The sequence below is a fragment of the Thunnus thynnus genome, chromosome 17, assembly GCF_963924715.1.
Source record: "Thunnus thynnus chromosome 17, fThuThy2.1, whole genome shotgun sequence".
NCBI classification, from domain to species: Eukaryota; Metazoa; Chordata; class Actinopteri; order Scombriformes; family Scombridae; genus Thunnus; species Thunnus thynnus.
Window position 1 is genome coordinate 20758900 of NC_089533.1, and position 26375 is coordinate 20785274.

Here is a 26375-nt window from a genome sequence, read left to right on the forward strand (position 1 = left end):
CAGGTCACATGGCTGAAGTGCTGGCCTCAAAGTCCTTTGGCTAGAGTATAACAAGAAGTAGAAGGTTCACACAGGGCTGCAAGTAATAATTGTTTTAATTACCCATTGATTCACTCATTTATTCTTCAGTTTTATTGAAGGTTCAATCTATAAAATGATAAAAATAATGACAGATGCCTTTTACATGTAACTGGAGACCAAGGTGATACCTCCAAACTTTTTGTCTTTACTTTTGTCTGTCAAAATTTTTACAGTGACGCGACACACAGAAACACACACTAACGTTCACCTCTGAGAAGTTGTCATCAGCAAAAAAAAAAGAAAAAAAAGAAAAAAAAGAAAATGGCTGTAATTACAAAATTACATGCAGTAATTTTTCATTTCAGCTCTAAATTACATACATTCACATAGTCCACAGGTATACCACCCCACAACACACACACACACACACACACACACACACACACACTGACTATAGTATTATATCAAAAATATAGGCTGTATATTTGACATATTAGATAGTATTTTATAAGTGATGGCTCTTATTAATCCCTCACATAATAGATATTTTTCATATGATAAACGCTGGATATTTTGTGTTGTACCGGTTATTTGGGGTTAAACACGACTTCAACAGATAAAACGCGACCTAAAAACAAACCAGAAAACCAAGATTTGAATTGCTTAAACCACTTGTAATAACTTACTGCTTAAACAGACAAAAGGGCAAATCAGAGTCACACCTGAAAAGATGATCAAAAGACCAAAGAGGTAAATAAAAAAATACAAGCTTTAGTCTGGAATTTTTAAAACACTAAAACCTGCACATTTAGGTTCCAGTCTACTACTTAAAGTAGCAAAGCAGTAAAACAGCAAATTAGTCTTTTAGAGAGTGTTGAGAACACGTGTCCCTGCACATTTTCTGTGCAGGGACACATGCTGTAAAAAACTCCATAATAATCAGAATTAACACCAGGTTTTCATACGAGTCTTGGTCCTAACTTGAGAAACAGAGAGGAATACTTATTTGTTTTGTACCCTTAAGTTTATTACCAGATCAGTTAAATTAACGCACCACCAAACAAGAAAAACCATGTAAGATCTATCATTCATCTCTCTTCCAGTGAAGTTTCTCCAAAACAGAGACCTGAGCTCTACTTTGTAGTGTTTCCACATCAAAGATTTGCACTGATGGGAGGAACTTTTCCTCTCAGGTCTCATCACAGTCCTCATATCTCTCAGCACTCATACAAGATCTCTCAGTCACAGGAACCATCCTTCCATCCATCTCTCCACCTCTCATCCACGCGTGAGCAGTCGAACTCGGGCTTGCCCAGCCGAACGTTGATATCATTATGGAGAAAGCAGAGCCACTGGGACAGAGCATGGCGACTGCTGGTGTTCGGCTGATTGGTTTTCAATCTGTGGGGAGGAAATGATGTCATTCAAAAACAGCTTCATAACATCTTAACATGTGAAAATGGGACCGCTGCAGATCTGCTTGTGATTAAAATAAAGATAAGTAGATATAGCAGTGCCTTTGGGCCCTTCCAATTTCTGGTATGGAGATGACACAGCACTTCTGAACTTCCTTTTGAAACTCTTGCCTCACTGCAGAAAATTCACAAAACATCTTGCTGTAATTATTGTATTATCAAACTAATTCGTAGTTTTGTCAAAATAGTTATTTAAAGATGGAATAAATAGTCCTTAGGGCTGTGAATGTCTTCATTTTTGTTTGAGAAAATTGGGTTATTAAATTCATGAATTAGCTATCATAGCTGGCAAAACATGTCAGCATTTTTGACTATAGTTGCCGTTTAGAAGAGCATGCTAATTTTGATGATGTTGTCGCCCACTTTCTACATATCAGGTACTTTATTATTGACATTGCTGATGCACATTTTCCATAGCTATATATATATATATATATATATATATATATTTTAAACAAAAAAACAAAAATAAAACTTATAAGAACTTGTCTAACCTGCCCCTGAGGTCTTCTGCACATTCATCACAGGGGAAGAACTTGGAGAAAAGGTTGATGAACTGCCCCATCTCTTTCTGCTGGGTGGTAGACGGATGATCGGGGTAATATGCTGCCATGGTGTGCAGGAAAGACCAGGTGTTGCGGCCCAACTCTTCCCTGTCCAGTGGACACTGTGGGTCTTGTTGTGGCTCTGACTCTGCAGCTCGGGTTTCCTGAAGGGACATTTAAACATGGAGCCACACACAGCAGAGTCAGCTAGTAATTCAAAGAGACACAGACAGGGCAGTCAACTGCATCATGTCCTCTGTTGTGGAAAAATCACTTAGAGAGATCAATTTCTACTAAATTATACATCATAAATAAAAAAAAAAATAATTTAACATAAGACATTTAAGTAGATTTTGACACTATTTCTGTACTGAGGCCCTCAAGGGCTTCTGATATTACAGGTTAAACCCCATTTTAACACCTATGGGCATATGGCATACCAACAGACAAACTTTGTAATAAAGCACTAGAGTGAAAAAAATTGTAGAACAATGAGAATTAAACAATAACATTAACGTAGTTCATAAACCATAAAAAGCAGATTTCCACAGATCTTCAGGACGACCTCAGGTCACCTGTGTGGCAGTTGTCGTTTGCTTCTTCTGCACCTTCATCCACGATTTAAAGTCCGTACAAGCCCTGCATGGCTTCTTTTTCACATCCCCGGTTTGCTCCTGCTCCTTACCGGAGCTGTCCTCTGACGGTCTGCCGGTCACTGCAAACGGAAAACCTTCAAACCCGGGCGGGCTGGAGGCCGGTGGTCCTCTCGGTGCTGTGGGTGCAGCCATGTTCGCTACTAACTCTCTGACCCAGAACTTTCGCTATACATAAGGTTCTTGAAATTCAACTACTTGAAAACTGAGACATTGTCGCTCTTTAATATTTACCCTACCGAGCAGACATCGTCATGCTCAGGTTCCCTATCACCCCCGTGCCGTTAGCGTTTCCTTGTTTCTCCCGGACCTTCCACTGGGACGGAACCAGTTCCGGTGGGTGATGTCAGTTGTCCGTGCATGCAGCGGAGTATAGCCTCTGTCAAAGTGTAAATTTATATTATTAAGCAAGATTTTAAACTGTTGACATTACACGTGTTGAATGCGTTGCTCATTTAAAGCCATACATGCTGATTCGCTGCTTTTTTGTTGCGGTTTATCAACTGTTAAGTCGATTAGCTGTGTTAGCCGGGTGGCTAACGAAGCTAATAAGTTAACTGTAGAGTGACACGTTTTCTGTTTTTGTTTTCTCCTCCTGACAGTGTAGCTGTTGCCCACCCGAACTGCCACAATGGGGATCTTGGAGAAAATCTCGGAAATAGAGAAAGAAATTGCTCGGACACAGAAAAACAAAGGTAAGAGAGAGCAGGCGCTGGGCTAACTGCTAGCTAGGTACAACATGGATGAACTTGTGACCAACTGTGTGTGTAACTATATATTTATGTGTGTGTGCGTGAGTGTTGTGTTATTCATCACACACACTCGTACAATTGTACACCAGTGCAATTGCAGGAAAGTCCTCTAAAATTATTTTTATGTCTCTGTGAGAAATTTGATCACACATTTTAAAATAGATTCTGAACAGCTGGATCACATAACATGGAAATTATTGAAAATAAATCATAATGTTTACGAAAGAATATTAATAAATAGACAAATTACTAATATCAACCCAATATAATAATATTTGGCCACGTGATTACACTTTTTAGAATAGATTTTGAATCATTTGCTCATGACATGGAAGCTATTGAAAAAAAATAGTTCTATTAAAATAATAGGCAAAGTAGTAATATACCATTGATTATGTATTCACAAAAAAACTAACTTTCCTGTTTGATATGTAAATTAACAGAATGAAAAAATCTATAATTTAAAATGAATTTCTCTTGCAAATCAGCTTACTGGTATTGAAAAAATAGCCAATGTGATATTTCAGTTAGACAGTAATTTACAGATGGTCCCTAACTTACTGTTATCATGTTGTCCGGGGGTCTTGAACTGAATATCTGTCGAAAATCCGATTTCTAACAGATTTCACTGCGGCTGTCTGTCATATATTAATATACTAAATTGAGTAAATGAGCCACTAAAACAGCTGAGCGTGAAAGTTTGTTTGACAAGAAAACTCAAGGTAAATTTGCTAGCTTTTCCTGGATCTTCAGCCGTTAACTTATCTCCATGACAACTGAGGAAGACCATGGGATGCCCTTGAAAGCCTCAGATTGAAGTCAGACCCTGCCCCCTACGGGATAAAGTTGAAGTGAAAATGAGCAGAATAAGTTGTTTTTACTTCTTTTGAGTCACTGTTTTTTTCATTCACTCCTCCAGCCACTGAGTACCATCTGGGTTTGCTCAAGGCCAAGCTCGCCAAATACAGAGCTCAACTTCTGGAACCCTCCAAGTCAGCGGGGGCCAAAGGCGAGGGCTTCGATGTGATGAAATCTGGAGATGCTCGTGTTGCTCTCATTGGTTTCCCCTCTGTGGGTAAGGTACGTAAACACGGTGGGTGACGGGTTGTGTTTCCTGGTCTGGCTATGACAACCATGGTCCTCAGAAAGTCACATTAAAGCTTTTATCACAATGTATGATTGTGGGATGGAAGGACTGAGGGACCTTTCCTAAGCACTTAAAACTAGCCCAACTCTTAATGGGACTGTTACTGAGAGACAAATCAGTTAAATCAGGTGCCATCAAAATCAAAACACACTTTTTGTCCATACAACAGCTTAATAACAAAACATGATCAAGTACAGATAGAAGTACACATTTGAATTAACCCATACTTACTAATAAACCAAATCATCTTCATCTTCCCAAACATCTCCCAAGCAGAGGACAGTTTTCATTAAGATATAGAGGTCATAACTTTATGTAATCTTTTAAAGTCCTACATAGCACATTTTTAAAAAGTCTTAAATACCAGTTTTATAAGTCATTTTATTTTATAACATATATATCTTTAACAGAATGAATAGTGATTATTTTATTTGTTTATTTTAATAGAGCTTAAACACTGTTGTACTTTTTTCCTTTCATTAATTTCCATTGTAATGTTTTTATTTGTTTGATTTGAACATGTGCAAAGTCAAGTATCTAGTCAGGTAAACAGTCAAGAGCTCTATCTTAAATTAAAAAGAGGCTTATTAAGACACTTCCAGCTTAATTGTGAGAAGCAGAATGTATTGTGATATGTTGCACCTCAGTTTCATTTAGTCATCAATTTGTTTCTCCAAGAATTTGTTTCATGAAGTCGAGACATGAGGGAAGCAAGACCAATACTGCAACACACTCTCCAAAATCCTCTTAATAATGTAAACCTCTGTTGTGTCCTGCAGTCCACCTTCCTCAGCTTGATGACGTCGACAGCCAGCGAAGCTGCTTCCTACGAGTTCACCACCCTCACCTGCATACCTGGTGTCATAGAGGTACACATCCATACATATCTTCACACTTGCAATGTTAAACTGTGAGTAACAACAATCTGACACTTGCGCTCTTATTTGTTGCTCTTCAGTACAAAGGGGCCAACATCCAGCTGCTAGATTTGCCAGGAATCATTGAGGGTGCTGCCCAAGGTAGGCTCAGGTTTCCATGCTTTTGTGTTTGCTGAAATCTGAGTGAACAGGCGTCGGGGATCTGTTTGATTATTATGGTGTCATTTGATCAGAATTATTAATGAGTGGTTAAGAAATTGCTAAATAAATGATTATTAACAAGCGAAATCGTTTATAATTTAGATGTTACTACGCTTAATCATGAAAAAAAAACAGCTTCATAGTGATTGTGATGTACTAACCTTTGACCTTTTATAGGTAAGGGTAGAGGTCGGCAGGTCATCGCTGTCGCCAGGACAGCAGACGTCGTCGTCATGATGTTGGACGCTACCAAAGGAGATGTTCAGAGGTGTGTGTCCTCCACTGTGTGTGTGTGTGAGGGAGTTAGTTAGAGGGGGTTTGATGTGTGTGTGTGTCTTGTTTTGATCAACACATTCTCGCTTTTATCTTCTTTTATCTCTCTAGAGCACTTTTAGAAAAAGAGTTGGAGTCAGTGGGCATCAGACTGAACAGGACGAAACCCAATATTTATTTCAAGGTAAAGTTTCCATTGTTCTTCTTTTCTAACAGTTCATGAACAACAAACATGGAGACAAACATTAGTTTTCAAGACACCTTGTCATGAAATGTCATTCTTTATTCCAATTGTCATATTAAACTTGGTCAAAATGTGGGTTGTGTTTTTTTGTCTTTCTCCCCAGCCCAAGAAAGGTGGCGGTCTCTCCTACAACTCCACTGTTCCTCTCACCCACTGCTCAGAGAAGCTCGTTCAGCTCATCCTCCACGAATACAGTATCCTTCACTCTGCCTGTGTCTGAAGAGGCAGCACAAAGCAAAAATAATCAACTCAACTGAAATGTCCCTGTGCCTGTATATCTCCCCTTCACGCTTCCTGTCTCCAGGGTCCTTACCTGTTAAGGAATTTGTAGAATTTCATGGATTTTAGAGATGTAGTTCAAAAAGGAAAGTCAGGAAATTAAATTCTCTGGTGATATTGGAATTGGTCACTTTACAGCATTTCCAGAAGTAGTTTTACAAGATGTTTGAACCAGATTATTATGTAGAACTTTTATAAAACAACATTCAGCAAACACAAAGCAATAAATAGTTTTAATTCATGTGTGTGGAAAGTGATGGAAAAGTTTCAGTATTTTACCTCAGGGTCATAGTGTATCTGTCAGTCACATACTTTTTCAGTCTCCTTGTAATTTCTATCAACTTGTTCATAACTCTCAGTAATATATGGTTGATTTCTTAACCCCCCCGCCTCAGAAATCTTTAACGCAGAAGTCCTCTTCAGGGAGGACAGTACACCAGACGAGTTCATCGATGTCATAGTTGGGAACAGAGTTTACATGCCGTGCCTTTATGTATGTCGCTACTCATCATCTGTGTTCAATCCCAGTATCTAAAATGTACATGGTTTAAAAGCCTCCTAATTTAATTTTAAGGATGATCACCCTCTGGTTTATTTAAAAGTGTTGGTTTGAAAGGATTTTATAAGTCCAGAGATGGTTTTCTGTTCTTTTAATGAAAACATGAAAATCACTATGATTGGAGGTACAAGGTTTTGGCAGATCTCTTGAGCTTTGTCTGTTTTTTTAGGTTGAGTTTCTTTTGTTCGGAGACTCTTTTTCCCTCATATCGTTTGTGTGATCTACAGGTGTACAATAAGGTGGATCAAATCTCCATCGAGGAGGTGGACCGCCTGGCTCGCAGACCTCACAGTGTTGTCATCAGGTCAGACATCTAAACGTGTTTGTGAATGATGGTAGTTTTGATGAGAAGCTGTCATCTTGCTCTCTTTATGTATGTATGTAATATACTTAACTGCTGTTTCAGTTGTGGAATGAAGCTGAACCTGGATTATCTTCTGGAGAGGTTGTGGGAGTACCTGGCTCTGATTTGCATTTATACGAAGAAAAGAGGAGGTACACACACATTTAGTTTTGCACTCATCAGATTGTCACATACATGAATACACAGCTTGTAAACTAAATCTGTATTAATTTCCTCTCTTACCATCAGAGCGCCCAGACTTTAATGATGCCATCATTATGAGAAGAGGAGCAAGTGTAGAACATGTGGTAAGTGAAACATACATATATGCACACATATACTGTAGATATTGAGACCACACAGTTGATAATGTGTTCATAACTAAAAAATTTTGTTGTGTTTTCTCCCTGTAGTGCCATCGAATCCACAGAACCTTAGCCAGCCAGTTCAAATATGCTCTGGTTTGGGTAAGTAACTTCCAGTTTGCAGAGGCAGTGACCTTCACAAACTTTACACATTTGCCTTTTGTCCCATAAACTGTTTGAACTAACTCCCTCATGTTGACACGCACACTTGAATAAACAGACAGTTTATAGATATGAGGCATTAGAGGTACAGTGACTGCTGTACTTGTAATGGTGGCATTTAGAGTAACGATACACAAAACTCACAGTTCAGTAATAACTGTAATGCAGTTTTGACGTCACCATTGAATGTGTTTTTGTTCAGTGGGGAGAACAGAAGATGATATTTCTTTATGCTGTCAGCACTAAATGGTGACTCATCATATTTCCTGTTTGAATTAACATCTGCATGTGGTCAGTGAGTAACATAACAGCACAATAAAGGTAACAACTAAATTACAAATTCGTATAATGATTTTACCTCAAAATCTCAATAAAAACAAGCGACTGCTACCCTGATTTCTACAGACCACAGTTTTATTCAGATGTTATATTTTCCTGAGAATCAGAGCCAAAGTCTTAACTCTGGCCTGTTATAGTTGTTTTTGTTGTAGAAGCCATGCATTTTTGACATTGTTCATTTACTGTGTATCAATTATGAATGCAGAAGTTACATTACATAATGACACAACATACATACATGAAGTAAACAGTGCTGTTTCTATAACATGAGAGACTAATTACAAAGACACTTTATGCACATTTATCTGTGAACATTTTCAGGCACATGGTCCTGAATGAATATTGACCGTATTACGCAAAATATGACCAGCTCTGGTGTGAGATCATTCAGACAAGAAGTTTGAAAGGCATCTTAACAAAAGAATACAACCTTAGCACTGAAAGCTTAGCTGCTTACGTCATTCCCAAAATTCACCAGTGACCCTCTTTGCAAATGGTCTGTGTGCCAGTTGTATACTTAACACTAATTCCATCAAAAAGAAAGACTACTAAATAAAGTATACTGTCATAAAACATATTGACACTGCAAGAGCACAGTGTTGATTGATGCTATAATCCCATAATAAATCACACAACAGCCACATATGCAATCACAGCTTGAAAAAAGTGAAAGAAGTTGTGGATAGTGCTGCTAAGACAAAGCAATAATGAAATAATATAATGGTTCCTTGGAGAAACTGGTATTTTTGCTTTTATGTTTTTATTTTTTACATTTATGTCCACTGGGGCATATTTTGAATAATTTCCTGTCAGTACAAATTTGTTAAGCACATTCATTCCTTTCATACTGACAACAGTGAACTGTCAACATCAGTAGAGAATGTAAACTTGATATATATAACATAGAACTAGGACACAGTGTATCCTCACTGATTATAAATGACGTCACTGTAGCTTCAGCCTCATTAAATTTTCACAGCGTTAACCTCAGTAATCACGGTTTCAGCTCTTACAATTACTCTATAATGAATAATAATGGTTTAGTTGTGCACTGACAATTACAGTCACTATTGTGAGTTGTGCTTGCTCAACTGAGTTAAGATAACTCGGTATGAGCTTCACCAGTGTTTACCATGACCCGATACATGACAGGCAGAGTAGTGCAGATGCAGAGGACTAGAGAGCAAATTTCATTTTCAAACTCCATTAACAAATGTAAGTATTTCTATAACTACAACAGTTTGTACAGTTTATGCAGTGTTTTTCATGCGTTGTTTATATTATACGTAAGAACTGTCGAATAATCATTTCTGATGTGTAACTTGGCTCCCAAAAACCAGCTCACTTAGTAGTGATTTACTACCTTTTGAAACACAAAGCTTCAGTTCTGAACTGTGTTGTCTGTTGGTATTTCAGGGAACCAGCACCAAGTACAGTCCTCAGAGGGTTGGCCTGACGCACATCATGGAGCACGAAGACGTCATCCAGATCGTTAAGAAGTAAAACAAGTTTCTGATCGGACAGAGGAGAGAACGAGCAGGAGGAGACACACATTTGCTGCTGGAGGAGTTACAGTGGGGGAAAAAAATGAGACAGAATCACTGTACAGTAGATATACAGCAATGGGAAATAGCCGCATTCTTATTTTGTATATGAAATTTAAGAAAAACAACGAATTCAAGAGACAGAGCAGATTTGAGTTGGTTGTGGACAAGAACTGATGTATTCGCCTTTTGATTAAGATACAGAAGATACGTTGATACAGAGAGTGAAAGTTGAGGGAAAAGAATAAAGTCCATAAAACCTTAAATGAATCCTGGTGTTTGTTTTGTTCTTCTCAGTTTCAGCTTTATATATGATATTATTATATTTTAACTGCATCTCACCTGGACTAGACTGAGTCACATGCACACACCTCACCTGCACTGACAAGACCTTTGGAGGAAACTGCAATGTCTTTGAGACTGTGTGATGGAGTTCAGCCTGAGGAGTGTGATGGCTGGTTTTTTTTGGCGGGGGGTGGTTTCTACAGTGGATGCTTCAGAGACAGATTTATGGAAGGTGATTATTTGCATTTTGATGATTATGCAGGGTATATTGTATGGAAAGGCCAAGCAGAGATTTAGGAGTTGACAAACTCAGCCTGGTTTTGTTTAGTCAACTTTTATTACAAGTAAAGACAATTTACTTATAAATTCTTACTTCTAAATGAATGTATATTGTTATTTACTCACCTTTAAATTCAGTTTGTACTCGGAGCGACAAATGTTAGGATTAGAGATGATTTGACTAAAGCCAAATAATACTCTACTGAGACCCTAAAATGCATAATGCATAATCCATGATATAAATAAATTTGGGTGAAGTTCAAACTTGCCCATCCATAATGCTCTCTACCATTTCTATCATCCTCAACAATTCTGCAATGCCTCTACAAGCCCAACACATTAACAAGACTTATCGAAGCATAATTGTAGATTAGAATCACCATAAACTCAAAAAAAGTGCACTGCTTTACCTCTAAGATAATGTTTTTATGACAGGAGATCTTCAGGTTAGCATCCTGCTCATCTTCCTCCCTCCTCAGCAGTACAGCAGGTGAGGGTCAGTCACCTCTGACCCCTCCCCACCGCCTCCATCCCTGCAGCCCAGCTGTTTGTGTCACTGTCTCCGGTGCTCCAAGGCAGGCCGACCATTTTTCTTTCAGAAAGTATGCACTCTCCCATTCAACTAGCACACACACACAAGCACAATAGCACCATTAAAAATTCACAAGCATCTCTTTGGTCTAGGAGAGGGAGACAGAGTGGGAGGCTTAGCGGAAGAGAGAGAGAGAGAGAGGGGCTGCGAGTTTACGCCGCTGGCCTTGAAGATGCCTTAAAGATGTGTCGCTCAAGTGAATCGTGGATGGAGACTTTCTGCTTTGGAATAACCTGAAGGGGAGAGGAATGTTGGAGGGATAATACTGTGGAAGAAAAAGAAGAAGAAACAAAGGTACGGTGACTGGGTGTGTATTGTGTGGAGCAGGCATGACACTTGATGCTACTTGGCTCCATATGGCATGGCTAAGTGTGAGCAAGTGTGTGTGTCTGTGTGTGTGTGTGGTGCCAGTATTCATAAGCCAGAACTGTCTGTTTCATTATTTTAAAGTCCTTTAGTGTTGTTTGAAGCTGTAAGCTGAATTTCTGAAAGTGAGTTTAGTCTATTTGAGTTCAAAGCAGCAGAGAACATAGTTTACATCCTGGCTTCTCGCCCATTTAGCTCCTTTTAAACAGATTCAGTGTAAACTGGGGGTCTTCCCAAGTGTAGTGGGTATTACACCAACCTAATTTTTGTATTTGACACATTAGAGACTGAGCTGGAAATAGGCCTACACCAGCAATGCCTCTATGAATCTTTGTCATTGCACAGTGTTACTTTAATAGAACTTAAGTGCTCCTCTCTTGTCAGTGTTGCAGCAATAATTTCATATCATGTACACAAAAAGCAACTGAATTACAGGTGAAAAGTCACTGCTGCTAACCACAAAAATGAGTTTGCAACCTATATCTATCTATATATTGATATTTGACTGACTTAATATAACATGATCTTTTCTCTGTATTATTGACTTTTACATAGTATTTTAAACTACTAAACAAGTATGGGGGGTTGATGGATGAGAGTCTGAGCTGAGTCAGCAGTGACTCCATGACCTCATGGTTAATTGGCTGAAATTTAAGAGTTCCTTTCTCCTCAGTTTAACAACAATAATTACATGTCAGATTTCAGGGTACAAAGTGTGCAAATTAGCAGCAGTTTCTTCTGAAAAATGTGCAGTTTCTTGCTTCACAACTGCCTTGGCATGATTTGGGGAAGATTTTTGGACATTGTTCATCACTTTTTAAAGTAAATCTCAAGGAGTGTTTAGATATGAGAATTACTGTAGATTTTAGGGAGACTAGAAAAGCTGGTTTTAAAACCTTTTCATGCATTATCTGCTGTAATAGAAAAAATATAACATATAGAGATGAAAATAGATCATTATCTGTGGCTGATGTTTCACCATTGAGCTGTGTTCTTGCAGCGACTTCAACACATCCTTTAAAACCGCTCTGAAAACATTACACGTTACACTCAAAGTCATTTCACACAGCCTGTTTCACCACAGGAAGGCAGACTGAATTTATCATTTGCTCTAATCTGCAGTTGCATCTTACTGAGGTTGGCAGTACAGAATCGTTGGCAAGTTCAGATAAAAAAATTTGTACATTTTCTTGCTCTTACTTGCATGGCAAGAAGACTCAGTAATTATATTTCTGTTTTGCTGGTACTCATCTCTTCTCTTGCACTGTAAACTCACCTATGATGGTGCAATTTAACACTAGTATTAATTCAACTTTGAGTGTAAAAATTACCTATACTCTCTTATCACCTGCTGTATACTGTTTATACTGCATCCTCATTATTTTGTCTTAAGTGTCACTGAAAAATTTGCCTGGTTAACTGCTGTTAAGGACCCGGAGACTAACTGTTGGATCCTAGAATTATATGTGATCATTATATTGAACCGTTTTCAATTGATTCATACATATAAATATATTTTCTGGCTGATAGAATATATGTAAAAGATACCAACTGATGACAAAATTCATGAGTATTTTAGAGGTGTAGCCAAACTCTGATTATTTTGTCTCTTCTGCCCTCTTCTGTATCAGCCTGCTCATTACATGAAGCTGCTCCAACCTGGTTATCACAGCATGTGGTTGATTTGAACTGTGAGAGAGACAAATCACAGACTCACTGAAGGATGAAATGTTCAGATATTCGTTTTATGATTTACAGTTAAGCTAAAATTGCCCTATAATCAAATGAGTGAGGAGTTAGAATAAATTGAAACCAACCATTTTTGTGACTTCAGAATCAATACAGGTGTATTAATTACAGCACAGGTGTTTTCTCAACTTTGTCTTGGTTTTCAACAAGGATTGGTGCACATAATGGTTTGCTTGGTTGGGTTTTCATGTCCCAAAAGACACTTTTCATAAGACAAAAAGATTTAAACAGATTTAACCACATTTATATGGAGTTAGTCATTTATAATGTCAGAAAATCTATTTAGCCTGTTTACCAGAAGAGTTTTACCGCTTCATGATTAACATTCTCTGCACACCAAATTAAAAGCACACTCAATATTACAGAAGACTCAGCATGGATCTGTATGGAGCTGTATTCTATAAATATGCAGGGATTTTGTGAACAAATAGATGGTCTTATTGATAGTCTTGTTTGTGTGTATTTGTACTGAGTATACATACATTTGTGTTTTACAGGCTTACCGGATTACTTGTGTGTAAATAGCAAATCTCTCTTTAACAAGCCGTCGGGTTGTTTTCTGTACTTTGTGTGCACTGATGTTTGTCTAGGGGATAAACCAGTCTATTAATGCGCACAAAGAAGCACACACAGAGAACCACACTAATCCAGCAGACTCAGTCCCTCATTCATAGAGTTTCAGAAAACGCAACTGTGATTTAGCCTTTTTATGGTTTTTGTTTTATAATGATCCATCAACTAAAATCTTTAGGAAGTAACCTCACACACTAAACCATTAAAGGATTTTACATCAAACATAGTCCCAGTGGTTATAGGATGTTCAGGTTTGAGATGCAAACAAAAAAAACAACAAAAAAAACAAAGGAAGATGATGTGTTTACCATGAAAAACTGAGACAAAACCTGAAAGTTAATCCTCTAAACACACGTTTGTCATATTTAGTAACTTGTGAACATGTATTCTATGGGAGTCAGTATTTTGCGTCTGTAAAGTCATTACAGATTTATGTAGAGAAGTGCCCACAAACTTCTTGAACTACTTCACAGAAACACTATACTTTTCTTCATTAACTTAGATGATTAACGTTACATTTTGTCATACTTTTTCACAATAAATAGCCCATCTTTCAATGTTTGTGTGTTAGACTTGCAATAAATATAACATGCGGCAGGCAGTCATACACATTATATTACATTATGATGTCAAATCCCTGAAATAAATGCAAACAAAAATGAAAGGTGTTATGTGTGCTGTTACTGGACAACTAGCAAAGCAGCACAAATTACATCGTTTTCCACAGAATAGTCAAGTTCTAAACGTATTTATTTTCTTTGACTATGAACATTTTATATATAAAAAATCACATTTAGCCTCTGAAAGAGCTAGAGAGCATTGGTAATCAGCTGCAATTAGGGTAACATTTAACAAATCTCCACCCACATACTGTACGTGTGTGTGTGTGTGTGTGTGTGTGTGTGTGTGTGTGTGTGTGAGGAGTACTGATAAGGCTCTCCAACACACACACACACAAATGCCTTACAACCTATTGTCACTGCAGGGGTTTCGCTTTAGGCTCTGACGTTGGGAGGCCAGTGTGGGATGATGATAGCATAAAGTGTGTGAGGGTGTGTGTAATCCTACCAATTAACAAACAATGGATCTGCCCAATTGTTCAATTGTTTACTCAGGCACTTACGCAGAGGGGGACAAGGTAGTGCACCATGTTTAGAAACCTAATTGCTGTACTATTGATGCATGTATAGATGTAAAGAGTAGCCTGAACCAGCTGTCGTACAGGTAATGACTGAAGCAACAGAGGGTATGTTTACTATGGAGGTCCCATTGTGTGTTTAGACGGTCTGTGGTGAATGTAATTTTTGTGTGTGTGCGTGGGCACAGGGCTTTAAAACATCAGCAGAGGGTCCAGAGGAGATTCATGAGTCAGAGCAGCCACACAGAGGCCACAGAGTTAGATTTTTTTCCCTCTATACAGCGAGTGAGCTCATCAGATGTTTTGATGGATATTTCTGGATAATAAAGGCTCTAAATATCAATCACTGTCATTCACAAGAACAGATAAGGTATGTATATATTCCATGAGAGGGTATGGTATAAAATTTGTCTCATTAAAGCTTAAACTGTCACCAGGTCTGTGCAGTCCAGCTTTCCTCTGTGCTGTCTATTTGATCTGCTTGGTTTAGCTCATGGTGGGTTTGTACTAGCAGTGATGCATCCTGTGTGGAAACAGAAAAGAGGAGAATTGGAAGTTAGTTCATCTTGTTGTCAGATGTTAAAATATTTATATTGTTATCACTTTTATTTGCTAAGAGAGAACAAAGTGTAAAGCTAAGAGGAATCAATGTATTTATATCAAAAATGGTAGAAACCTGTGACCACTGCATTCATCATTTGTTGTAAATAATATTTTCTTCCAGTTTATGTGATAAAAAGCACTCATTTAAATTCATAGAGACTTATTTTAATAGAGTTAATTTGATAAGTAAAAGTCATGAGAACTTAATTAAACAGAGTGCTGAGAAATCCTTAAACATTACACTAATTATAGGAGCACTATACTTTTAAAGTCAAAATATCAACTCAGTTGCAATGTGTCAGACGTCTCCATGAAGAAACTAGGTCGACTGATTGACAGTAGTATTAAAAATACTCATTAACCAGATTAATATTTTGAATTTTTTATGGTTATAAAAGGTCATAGCAACTACATCACTGCTGTTTCCAATGAAACTCAGAGGCACAGTGCATCTTGTTACACAGAAGTTGTTGCAGTAGATTCTAGGAAGCGGGATTGCATTATATTCAAGACTTTTTTTGGAAAACACAGCCTGTTGAGCTGTCACATCACTTGATTATCTTGTTACTGATTGGACAGTGGCATGTCTGTATCACCGCATCAGCTAAATGTTTAAAATTACCCTCTTTTTATCAGTTTTCAAGCGTGTGATTGTGTTGAACAAGAAATTAAAGGTTTTCTTGCACTAATTTTGGATCAGTCCATGTAAAATCCAACTTCTTTGTATTTAAGACGGAAACTGCCACAAAGCTCCTAAATCACTTTTAACAAATACATTAAGGTCAGAGAGAGTATCTTATTTTCATATCTAGCAATGGCAGTCAGCTCAGCCAAGTGTTGGTGTTTGATCCTCTGAGGCAGGTCTGCACTATTTAAGCAGCCGCTGGCGTTTCTCCATTGTCAAGTCACTGGGTAATCTAGCAGCGAAGGTTAAGACTTGAATGGGGCTTAAAGGCTTACAGGAAACCTGAGGCCAGCCTCCTCATCCTCCCGTCTCACCTCCTCGGTCTGAAAAGAACATCACCCTCTCCCACTGCCGCTCTGCTTTTCAGTCTGTCGCTCAATCATACAAAACCTTTCAAAGAACACAGTAATGTCAACCAAATATTGTCCGGGTGCTGTGATCCTTGTAGCCTGTTGGATTATCGTCATAGCTGTCACAGTTTTTAAGGTTACAGAGCTGGCTCGGGCTGCTGTTTTCGGCAATTAATCATGAGGGTGTGATTCTGTGTGTGTGCGTGTGTGTGTGTGTGTGTGTGTGTGTGTGTGTGTGTGTCTGTGCGTGTCACTAAGCTGTGTGTTTTTAATTGGATGAAAGGTATATGACAAGCATTTTGGCCCAAGCCCACCCCCAAGTGTGTGTGTTTGCATGTGAGAAAAGGTATTACATTTGCAGCAAGTGGAAGTGTATGTAGCATGCTCAATGTGTGTGTGTGTGTGTGTATGTGTGTGTGTGTGTTTGTAGCTGTCAATCTCTAGTCTCCCTAGATGATTCAGAGTAGATCCTGCATTTAGTTATCGCATGCAATCTCCATTATGAGACATTCCTGCCTCCCTGTGTACGTGTGTGTGTGTGTACGTGTGTGTGTGCGTGTGTGTGTGTGGCCATAGGCATTAAATGAACCTGTTGGCTGCACTATGCTCAGGTGATCTCCTTTATTAGTTGCGTGTCGCTGACTGCGTCTGTTGAAAGCGTGTTGTCAGTGATTGGCACGTAGACGAGGAGACTTTCTTTAGACCCTTCATCTGTCGCTCACTGACTTGCTGCCTATTGTCCCTCCATATCACTCTCTCTGTCACCTCTCCATGTCTCTACGACTTCTGTTTCTCACTTTTCTGTCGTTTCAGTTCTCTGTCCCTCTCCCTCTTTCCATTTTCTGTGTGTAATCTACAGTTCATTGGTGTAACTCTCATTTTCCCTCTTTACTTTCCTTGCCCAGCTCCCTCTCCTCTTTCCCCACCCCCTCCATCTCTGTCATCTGCTCTCTATTCATTACCAGTTCACTCAGTCAACAGAGCACATCAGCCAGACAGCAGATACATATCACACATATCAAATAGATCTCTACGTGTGTCTCTTTACCTGTTTGGTGACCAACAACCTTCGCTGTGTGTATATCTGATGAACAGGAAGGAACTTTTGAACTTTTCCTGTGTTCCCTCTCTCTCTCTCTCTCTCTCTCTCTCTCTCTCTCTCTCTCTCTCTCTCTATCTCTCTCTCTCTCGACTTATCTCAGTTTGCAGTTAGATGATACCAACATCAGCTGTTGTTGTTATTGCTGTGCAGCCTGCAGACAGTTTAGAGTTGTGTCATGGTCACTGCACATTGGGATATGTGATACAGAATTCTGCTTAGATCCTATCTTAGGTCAAGACCTTCCAACTTCATTTATCGGAGAGAAAACATAGAGTTGGACCTGTTAACTGTAACTAACATAAGTGATCGACACCTTTTTTTCTCTTTTTGGTAAATTAAAAGAAATAATCCATAGTTTCAAATGGATACATGCCTATTTTAAATCTGTACTGATGATTTATATAATGTAAAACTTTACCTTATTATTGTATTAATCTACTGTATGTTAAAAGATTATATATTTCAGTCTTTTTCTTGCAATTGTCAGGAAATTATTAGGTTTGTTTTTCTTTCTTTTGCTGTTTGCCGTTTATCCTTCATCTGCTCTATGGTGTCTGGCTGTTAACCCTTGACACATCCCGTATGTATAATATATTGGTTGGGGAGCAGGCCAGGGCGGGCTTGACCCTTTGTGATATATTTAGAGCAGCCTGCAATGAATGTTTTATCCATGCTGTGTAGGCAGAACACAGGACAGACATTAAACATTCATATCTGCCACTGAGATGACCTCCTGGAATATCAGCCCATCATCAATGAATTAACATCAGACCATCATCAGTGAACTATCATCAGACCATCCTCAATGAATTAACATCAGAGCATTTATGTAATGCCATCACACTTCGCACCCATAACTCTATGTTACAACTTTCACTACTGACTGGATAGGGAGGTCTTTATGTGTGTGTGTGTGTTTGTTTAAATGGGGTCCAGGTAAAGCAGGTTTGTTATTAAATGACAGCTGTTTTTTTTTTAATTAACAGCTGTCATAAAAGGCAAAGCAAAACTGAACTAAAAGAAAAAGAAAATGAAAACAAATTATGTTAAATAAGTTATACATACATTTATCCTCATATACATACATACACATCCATCATACATATACATCATTTATATAGACACATATATTTAACTGGTACTTTGTAACAGAACAACAGGAAGTAGCAAAGCACTGAAGATGAAGTATCTGACTACTTACAGAGAGTGGACAAGCTGATACATAACGTATTTCTTTATGCATAGTATAATTATAATTTTAATTTTAAAAAAAAAAAAGCATCCTCCATATTTCTTATTTTGTGAATCATTTGCTCCAAGTAGTACTTATTGAATAGTCCTTTTCCAGCTCGGTGAAATCGCCAATATGTTATTATAAAAAACTCTCAGCATTTAGAGGATCTTGGTTGTATCAAGAGGAACAAAATGGCAACAAATGTTTGCTTTTTTGAGCTCTGAACCAGGCAGAGCTCTAATATATGAATTCTATAAGGTGGTTATAGATTTAGGTGGTCAGTTAAGTGAAAAGTTGTTGCAAATTAATAGCTTCAGTTAGCTGGAGTGTAACACTGACTTTAACAATAGATTCAGCTAATTAATCTTAAATCCTTACTTTTCTTGATTAACCCATGTTAAGTTGACAGTGTGAAGTCCTAAATTGTATCTTTCTGCATCAAACATGGACATATTACTGTAGATGTGTGCATATACTGTTTAATGTGTGTGTGAGCATTTTACATCACTCTCAGCTGTGTGTTTTGGCTCTGCTCTTGCCTCTCAGACACAGTTTAGCAACAGCTCAGCCAGCCTGCATTATTCATACAGAAGCGAGCCTGCAGATAGGATTACCCTGAGGCAGTATAGCTGGTATATTAAGGTGCCCTTTGCAACTATAACTGGGGAAACACTCTGACGCACATGCACACACACACAGATACAATCCACATGCTCATATGTTCACACACATGCGCTACGTATATGACGAGACCTCAAGTTGAGATGAATGAGATGGATGCAGATGAAGTAACCAGAGAGAGATGCAGAAGGTTGCAGGAGGTCACAAAGGCAAGCTGACGTGGATGTGGGAGGATACAACCACAAATGCAACACACATACTCAGACAAAGAGGAGGACACCCCTGAAGGCCGAGACTCACATCAACGCACGCACATCGGCTCTCCTTGTTGGGGGGACATCCTGCCAAAGTTGGTGCGGCGGCCAAGATGAGGATTCACTGCCGGACTCACAGGACGCAGTAACAATGGGAGACACACAAAGGACTACACAGACTCTGTCACTGGGATAGCAGGGTCTTTTATTCATCGTGTGACCCTGGGAAGTTACTTACAAAACCTATAAAGAGGAACGAGACCAGGAATTTACAAATATTTTTGCTATGCTGGATGCTACATTTTTAAGGACTTCATTTAAATTCTCAGGGAGCCAGAGGCAACAAGTGGGTAAAACTGAGAGACATTGCAATCGATTATTCTTTTCATATACTATTTTGAATTCAAGAAGCATCAGATTTTTTTTTGATTTAACACCCCTAGATAGGTTTCCATCCTCTTTTTACACACACAGAGAAAACAGCTCTTTTGCTGAGGCTTGAAGACATACTGTAATGCGAGCGAGCACTGATGGCTGAGATTCCGACTCCATTACTAGATCGTGTTTTGAAGCACTGTGGTTTGTGTTTGTCTCAGTGTGCATTATAGAACAACTGACTTGGGACAGAGTGTGCTTCAGTGTGTGCTTCTGGGGTGTCACAGAGATGGATCAGATGCAGGAAAAAGGAGAGAAGACATGAAAGAAATTGGGAATGACAGGATGTTGCTACTATTTGGACTCTTCTCAAGAGTACATATCAACACTGACATTGATACAGGCCTGCTTTAGCACATTTTGGGTTCTTGTCCTTCCTCTTGTTTAGAATGATTTGAGGCAGGAGACATCATGCCACCTAAAAAAGGTGACGCAAAATCAGCTGCCAAGAAAGGCAAGACAGAGGAGCCCAAGAAGGGAGGAAAGGAAGATAAGAAAGGAGGGAAAGATGACAAGAAAGGAGGAAAGAAAGTGGAGGAACCAGTTAAGGGGAAGGGGAAGGATGATGCAAAGACAGGAAAGGGAAAGAAACCTGTCAGTGAGTCAGAGGAGGGGTCAGAGGAAGAAGAAGAGGAGATGAAGACTGAAGAAGAGGGTGAAAACACTGAGGAAGAGGTAGTAACCAAGAAAGGGAAAGGGAAAACAGCACTGAAAGGTGCATCCAAAGCCATGGTTGTGAAGGGTTTTAAGCCCCTTCCTAAACATTCACGTCCATCTGATGATAAGGGGGAGGAAGAGAAAGGGAAACCGGTGAAGAAAGGGATGGGTGCAATAAACCTGAAAAAGATGAGTGATGTCCACATCAAAGGAGCCTCCAAGGCCATGATGGGCTTTGCATCAGAGGGACAGAAGAAGAATGCAGCAGCACCAAAAGTACAGAAGACAGTAGATGCGAGGAGTCACCTCAAAGGAGCCTCCAAAGCCCTCACAGGCATTAAAGGAAAGTCCTCTCCTTTTAGCATGCCTTCTAAACAAAAGCAGCCTGAGAAAGCAAAACCAAAGAGAAACTTTAAGAGCACTTCCCATCTATTCATTCGCCTCTCCAAGAAAAAGAAACCAACTGCTGGTGGTAAACCACTTCTAGGCGCCAGCAAGCTTTTTTCTGGGTTTGGGGCTAAATCCTCTTCCACTGACAAAAAGCCGGGTCTGTCTGGCTTCAGCCAATTGAATAAAAAAGACAATGACGCAAAAGAAACCACACCTCCTAAAAAGACAGTAAACCTATCCAGTTTAGGGGCGAAGGGGAAAATGGCAACAGAGGCAAAGGGACTGGGAGGGAAGTTCAAAGGCATGTTTGGGAAAAAGAAAGCAGGATCAGAGTTTAAGACAAAAGGTTGGATGTTAGGAAGGATAGCTGCAGCAACTAACTGGTTGACAGGAAGGTTCCTAACTTCTAAGGGCCAAGGTCGGCTGGGAGTACGGGCAGGAGGACGTGAGCGAAAGCACCTGTCATTTACTAACAGGGACACTAGAGGGAGAGAAACACATTATTACAATGAGGCCTATGAGTATGATGATGATGAGTATGGATATGAGGAAGATTACCACAGCAGTTGGAGACCTAGAGGCTTCCTGAGACGTCCCCAGACCAATGACCCATATGGAGAGGAAATGGATTACTATGACGATGATGAATGGGAAGATGAATATGGTTACTATGATGAAGAGGGCAACTTTTATTATGATGATGAGTTTTACTATGATGATGACGAGGATTACTACAGTTACCCGTATGGCTATTTTGATGATGAGTATGAAGATTACTATGGCGATGAAGGGATGGAGTATTACTATGGTGAAGATGGAATGCTGTATGCAATGGAGCCAGAGCCATATGGTTACTATGGTAATGCAATGGATGGTTTCTATGATCCATATGATCCTGAGCTGTATGGAGATTACTTTGACCACGTTATGGATTATAACTATGAGATGTCAGATCCATATGGCATGATGAGTGGTGGTTATGATGTTGTTCCAGGGTTATACAATGACCCAATATTGGGATATACAGACCCTGCTGCTATTTATTACCCATACCAGCAACCTTTCTATATGGATGCTGGGCTGGATCCAGCTGAGACAGGACAGCTACTTGGACAGGAGCCGCTCTCTTACCCTCTTGCTGAGCCATTTTCTGCAGAGCAGTTCAGAGTCCCCAGGCCCCAGGTTAGGCTATTTGGAAAAGACAGACTAGAGGTGGAAACCCTGCCACCTCCTCATCATCATCATTCTCGTCCCTCCTCCCCAATGTTTCCCTCTCTCTCCCCAGCTCTTGCCCTCAATAATATGGCTATGGTGTCAGATATACAATATGAGCAGCCCCTTCCCACATACCTTCCTGCGCAGCCCCACTGCCCCACTGTTATGAACCAACAACAAACCCCTATTATTCCTATACAAGCCCCCATGCCAACAGCTGGGATCATTCAACAGGAACAATTCCCTCTCCCTCAGCCTTCTTTTGCTGTTTCCCCCAGTCATTTGTCCCCACAACAATTTGCCTCCCAAGTATACCAACCCTTCCTCCCCCAAGACCCGCATATGTTCCAAATTGGGCAAATGTCACCAATGGTCCCACCAGTACAGCCACCAATGCCTCCAATGATGCATTCACCACTGCATTCGCCAGTGGCCTCACCAAGGCCAGTGCGACGAATGAGTCCCCTTCCATCCCCACAGCTATCACCCAGGCCAGGATCAACTAGGGCAATAGCACCTCCTTCACCCCGCCTCTCATCACATAATATGGACTTCCAAGCAGGCATCCAGCCAGACCCCTACATTTCTCCCCGCTTACATAAAAGACGGCTCACCCAGCGGGCCTCAATGTCAGGCCAAAGGCCAGCTTCCCCACTTGGCAGGCGGAGACCACCCAGCCCACCTGCTTCTCCATCACACCACAGGAAAGGGATGTCAGTTAGAGCTCAGCCATCTCTAGCAAGAGGGAGGGGGGGATTTGGGTTGCGCAGGGCTCCATCAACTGTCCGACCCCAATCCCCACTTTCTAGCCCCCTAGCTTCACCCAGGGCATCGCTGAGGAAGAGAACAAGCCCACCACCTTCCCCAAGACTCTCTTTCAGGCAGCAACCCCCTCCAGATGCAGTGCCTCTGCCATCTACCAGACCTCATTTGTTCCAAGGCAGAAAACAAACATCCAAGATGAGGCATTCCCCATCTCCTCCTCTACCATCCCCACAAAGACGGAGCCCTCCTCTACCTGAGAGAGCCCAGTCTCCCCCTCAAGCCTTTCGCCCCACCTCCCCCCATCATCCTCCTTCTCCTTCCCCATCTCGTATCACCAGTCGCCCTCTCCCCACCCGATCCTCTACTCGCAGGCTGAGAGGTGGTGCTGGAGGTCGAAGTCATGTGCCCATGGGGGCGGTGAAACCCTCCCCAGCTAACCCATACCTACAGAGACGCAGTAGACATGGACCTCCTGTCACTCAACATGTAGCCCCTTTCAGGTCCTCTATCCATAGTGGCCAAGCCCCTCCCTCAGGACAGATGGGAGATGTAGCTGGAGCCCCCATGCTAGCCAGGACAGGCTCCCGACCTACAGGGTTAAGGGAATCAAAGCGAATTGGTACTCCCCAAGGGGGTTTCCACAGACCTGTAGGTAGGGGGCAGCCACTAGTCCGTATGCCCAGAAATCAGCCTTCTCTTCCATCTAGACAGTCATTCAGAGCACCTCCTCCAGGGCCTCCTGTCTCTCCACAGCTTCCATTGAAACGGAGTGGCCCTCTTTCTCCCCAACCATCAGTGCGTAGGCTGCAGAGTAGACCTCAATCTCCACAACCACTGCAGCGTCCATCCCCCCTGCCCTCCCATTCAGCCTATCCTATGCACCATCTATCTCACCCACCCTCTCCCTTGCCCCACAGGGCTATGAGTCCCCAAAGTCTAGGGCCAACATCTTTTCAACATCCAGTAGCTCACCCTAGTCTTTCCCCTGGTACCCCCTTTCCACCATCTCAGAGTATCACCCAGCATGACTACACAATGATGGAGCCAGGCCCATCCCCAATGCTTGCAAATGCTTTACCACAGCCTCGGGTTGTTGGTGCCCCCTTTCCTTCCTCTCCTCTTCCTTACTCCACCGCTGGTTACTCCTCTCCTTTACAGAGACCCTCCACTCCTCAAACACAGCATGAAGTCTACCCCCAAAACCTCCCTCCACCTGCACCCTCATCACCTTATCTAGGACACACGCTCCAGAACCCTTATTTGCAGAATGTTAGCAACACCACACCTTTACAGAGAAGCACTTCCCCCATACATGGTGGGGATGGGGAGATATTAGCTGATGTACAGGCAAGCCAGGAGATGAGCCCATATGCCACTTTTGGTCTATCCAATGCTTTAATGCAGAACTCCCGTCTGCGCAGTGCCTCCTACTCATCTCCTCTACAACGCAATGCCAATGTCTATACAAATGTCCTCACACCCCCTCATGCAGCAGCACCTCCTGTCCCCTCTGTCCCCTCCTCCCCCAACTTGTCCTCTGCTATGCTTACCTCCCAGCTACGTAATGCTTCCTTTGCCTCACCCCTTCAGCGACACCTCTCCCCCATGTCCCATGCTTCTCCTGTTCCTCCTTTGACCACATCTCAACAAGGGACTATCAGAGGTACCTCCCCACTTCTCTCTGGTGGACTGCAGACCTCCAAAATCCAGGGATCCATGTTCAGGCTTCCAGGTGGCACTTTGACAATGTCCCAGATCCCTGTTGAGCCCCCAGTAACCATTGATGGTGGGGGCGGTGGTGGGAGGCCTTCACCCACTGTGCTTTCCAATGCCCTGCAGAATCAAAGCCTACGTCAGGCCACTTATCGACTACCTGATGGCTCACTGGTCACTAGAACTGAACCTGCAGAACCTTCCTCAGGTCCATCTCCCCTCTCCTCCTCTATGCTGTCCTCGGCCTTGCTCAATCCCAGTTTGCGACAGGCCACATATCGTTTGCCTGATGGTACTCTAGTAACCAGGACAGAGCCCACACCTGTTCCCTCCCTTTCCTCACCTAAGCTTTCCTCTGCACTGTTGAACCCCAATGTACGTAAGGCCACATACAGGCTGCCAGATGGAACTTTGATTACAAGAAATGAGCCAGTAAATGAGCCTGTCACAACCTCCTCCTCTGTGCTCTCCTCTGCTCTTCTCAATGCTAATGTACGTAAGGCCACATATAGGCTGCCAGATGGAACTTTAATTACAAGAAATGAGCCAATGCCCGAGCCTGTCACAACCTCTTCTTCTGTGCTCTCCTCTGCTCTTCTTAATGATAATGTTCGTAAGGCCTCTTATCGATTACCAGATGGTTCAATTCTAACACATCCAGGAGGGGAGACGCAGAATCCTGAGAGTGCAGTATCATCCCCAGGGCTATCTAGCGCCCTGATGAATGCTAACCTGCGTAAGGCAAAGTTTCAGCTCCCAGGTGGATCATCATTGTTTTCACAGAACCAAACCCAAGTTCCCACCTCTGCCTCCTCCGGGCCTGCCCTCTCTGGTGCCTTGCTAAACACCAACATCCGTGGTGCCTCTTACAGACTCCCAAACACATCACTATTGATGCAACCTGGTTCTGCTGATGCCACCGAGTCACGCTCCCTCGACCTTTCCAGTGCTCTCCGCAACCAGAACCTCAAATCTGCCTCTTACCGTTTGCCAGAAGGAACTTTGATGACCCACCCCCAGCCCTCTTCTGCATCCCGATCACTTGACCTGTCTAATGCTTTGTCAAAAAATCCGAACCTTCGAGGGGCAAAATACCGTCTCCCAGATGGTAATATCATGACACGGCTAGGTGCCCCTAGCACCCCGGAACCCCGCTCATTAAATCTCTCTGGTGCCCTGCAGAACCCTCACCTCAGGGGGGCCTCTTACCGCCTACCCTCCTCATATGCTGTAGTGTCACCCCAGGTCCAGGGATCTGGCCCTGAACAGCACTGGTCACATGGCCCTGGAGTTGAAGCTTTGGGTTTGCAGCAAGATGCGGATGTGTGGGGTGCAGAGAGGGTTCTACCTCATGGGACAGTGCAGAACCTCAATAAGTGGTCCATGTATAGAGACGGGGAGCTGCTGGACCCCCACAGCCTTATGGGAGAGGGACATGTGGGGCATGAACAAGGGGAGTGGAATCTCAGCAGGGAGGGGGAGCCACAAGGGCACTGGTTTGACAAGGTAAAAAAAATCTTGAATTATATGACATCTCACATTTCAAGAAGGCACAATAGCAAAAGTTGTTGGGCACTATACTGTAAAAA

The 26375-nt window shown here is 41.4% G+C and overlaps 3 protein-coding genes across 4 annotated transcripts in view; 2 read left to right on the forward strand and 1 right to left on the reverse strand.

Annotated features, from left to right (window-relative positions):
- Positions 1 to 109: 109 nt before the first annotated feature.
- gfer (growth factor, augmenter of liver regeneration (ERV1 homolog, S. cerevisiae)) lies at positions 110 to 2986 on the reverse strand. The gene is made up of 3 exons (XM_067616383.1): positions 2617 to 2986; positions 1991 to 2205; positions 110 to 1422 (listed from the first exon to the last, which is right to left on the reverse strand). The coding sequence occupies exons 1-3, from the start codon at positions 2827 to 2829 to the stop codon at positions 1260 to 1262; spliced, it is 591 nt and encodes a 196-aa protein (XP_067472484.1). The 5' UTR covers positions 2830 to 2986; the 3' UTR covers positions 110 to 1259.
- drg2 (developmentally regulated GTP binding protein 2) lies at positions 2941 to 10046 on the forward strand. 2 transcript variants are annotated; one of them, XM_067616379.1, is made up of 14 exons: positions 2941 to 3030; positions 3297 to 3389; positions 4366 to 4526; positions 5373 to 5462; positions 5552 to 5612; positions 5850 to 5940; positions 6057 to 6129; positions 6293 to 6383; positions 6864 to 6961; positions 7255 to 7331; positions 7434 to 7522; positions 7620 to 7678; positions 7784 to 7837; positions 9653 to 10046. In XM_067616379.1, exons 2-14 carry the CDS (start codon positions 3326 to 3328, stop codon positions 9737 to 9739), a joined length of 1095 nt encoding a protein of 364 aa, XP_067472480.1. In that variant the 5' UTR covers positions 2941 to 3030; positions 3297 to 3325; the 3' UTR covers positions 9740 to 10046. The 2 variants fall into 2 exon arrangements, with proteins under 2 accessions (XP_067472480.1, XP_067472479.1); XM_067616378.1 differs by having other exon boundaries at positions 3000 to 3083.
- A 10411-nt stretch (positions 10047 to 20457) lies between these two features.
- Positions 20458 to 26375, forward strand: part of myo15aa (myosin XVAa) — a 40791-nt gene continuing 34873 nt past the window's right edge. Inside the window, exon 1 of the mRNA XM_067615737.1 lies at positions 20458 to 26292. Coding sequence (XP_067471838.1) covers positions 20458 to 26292 — 5835 coding nt within the window. The remainder of the gene's footprint in view (positions 26293 to 26375) is intronic.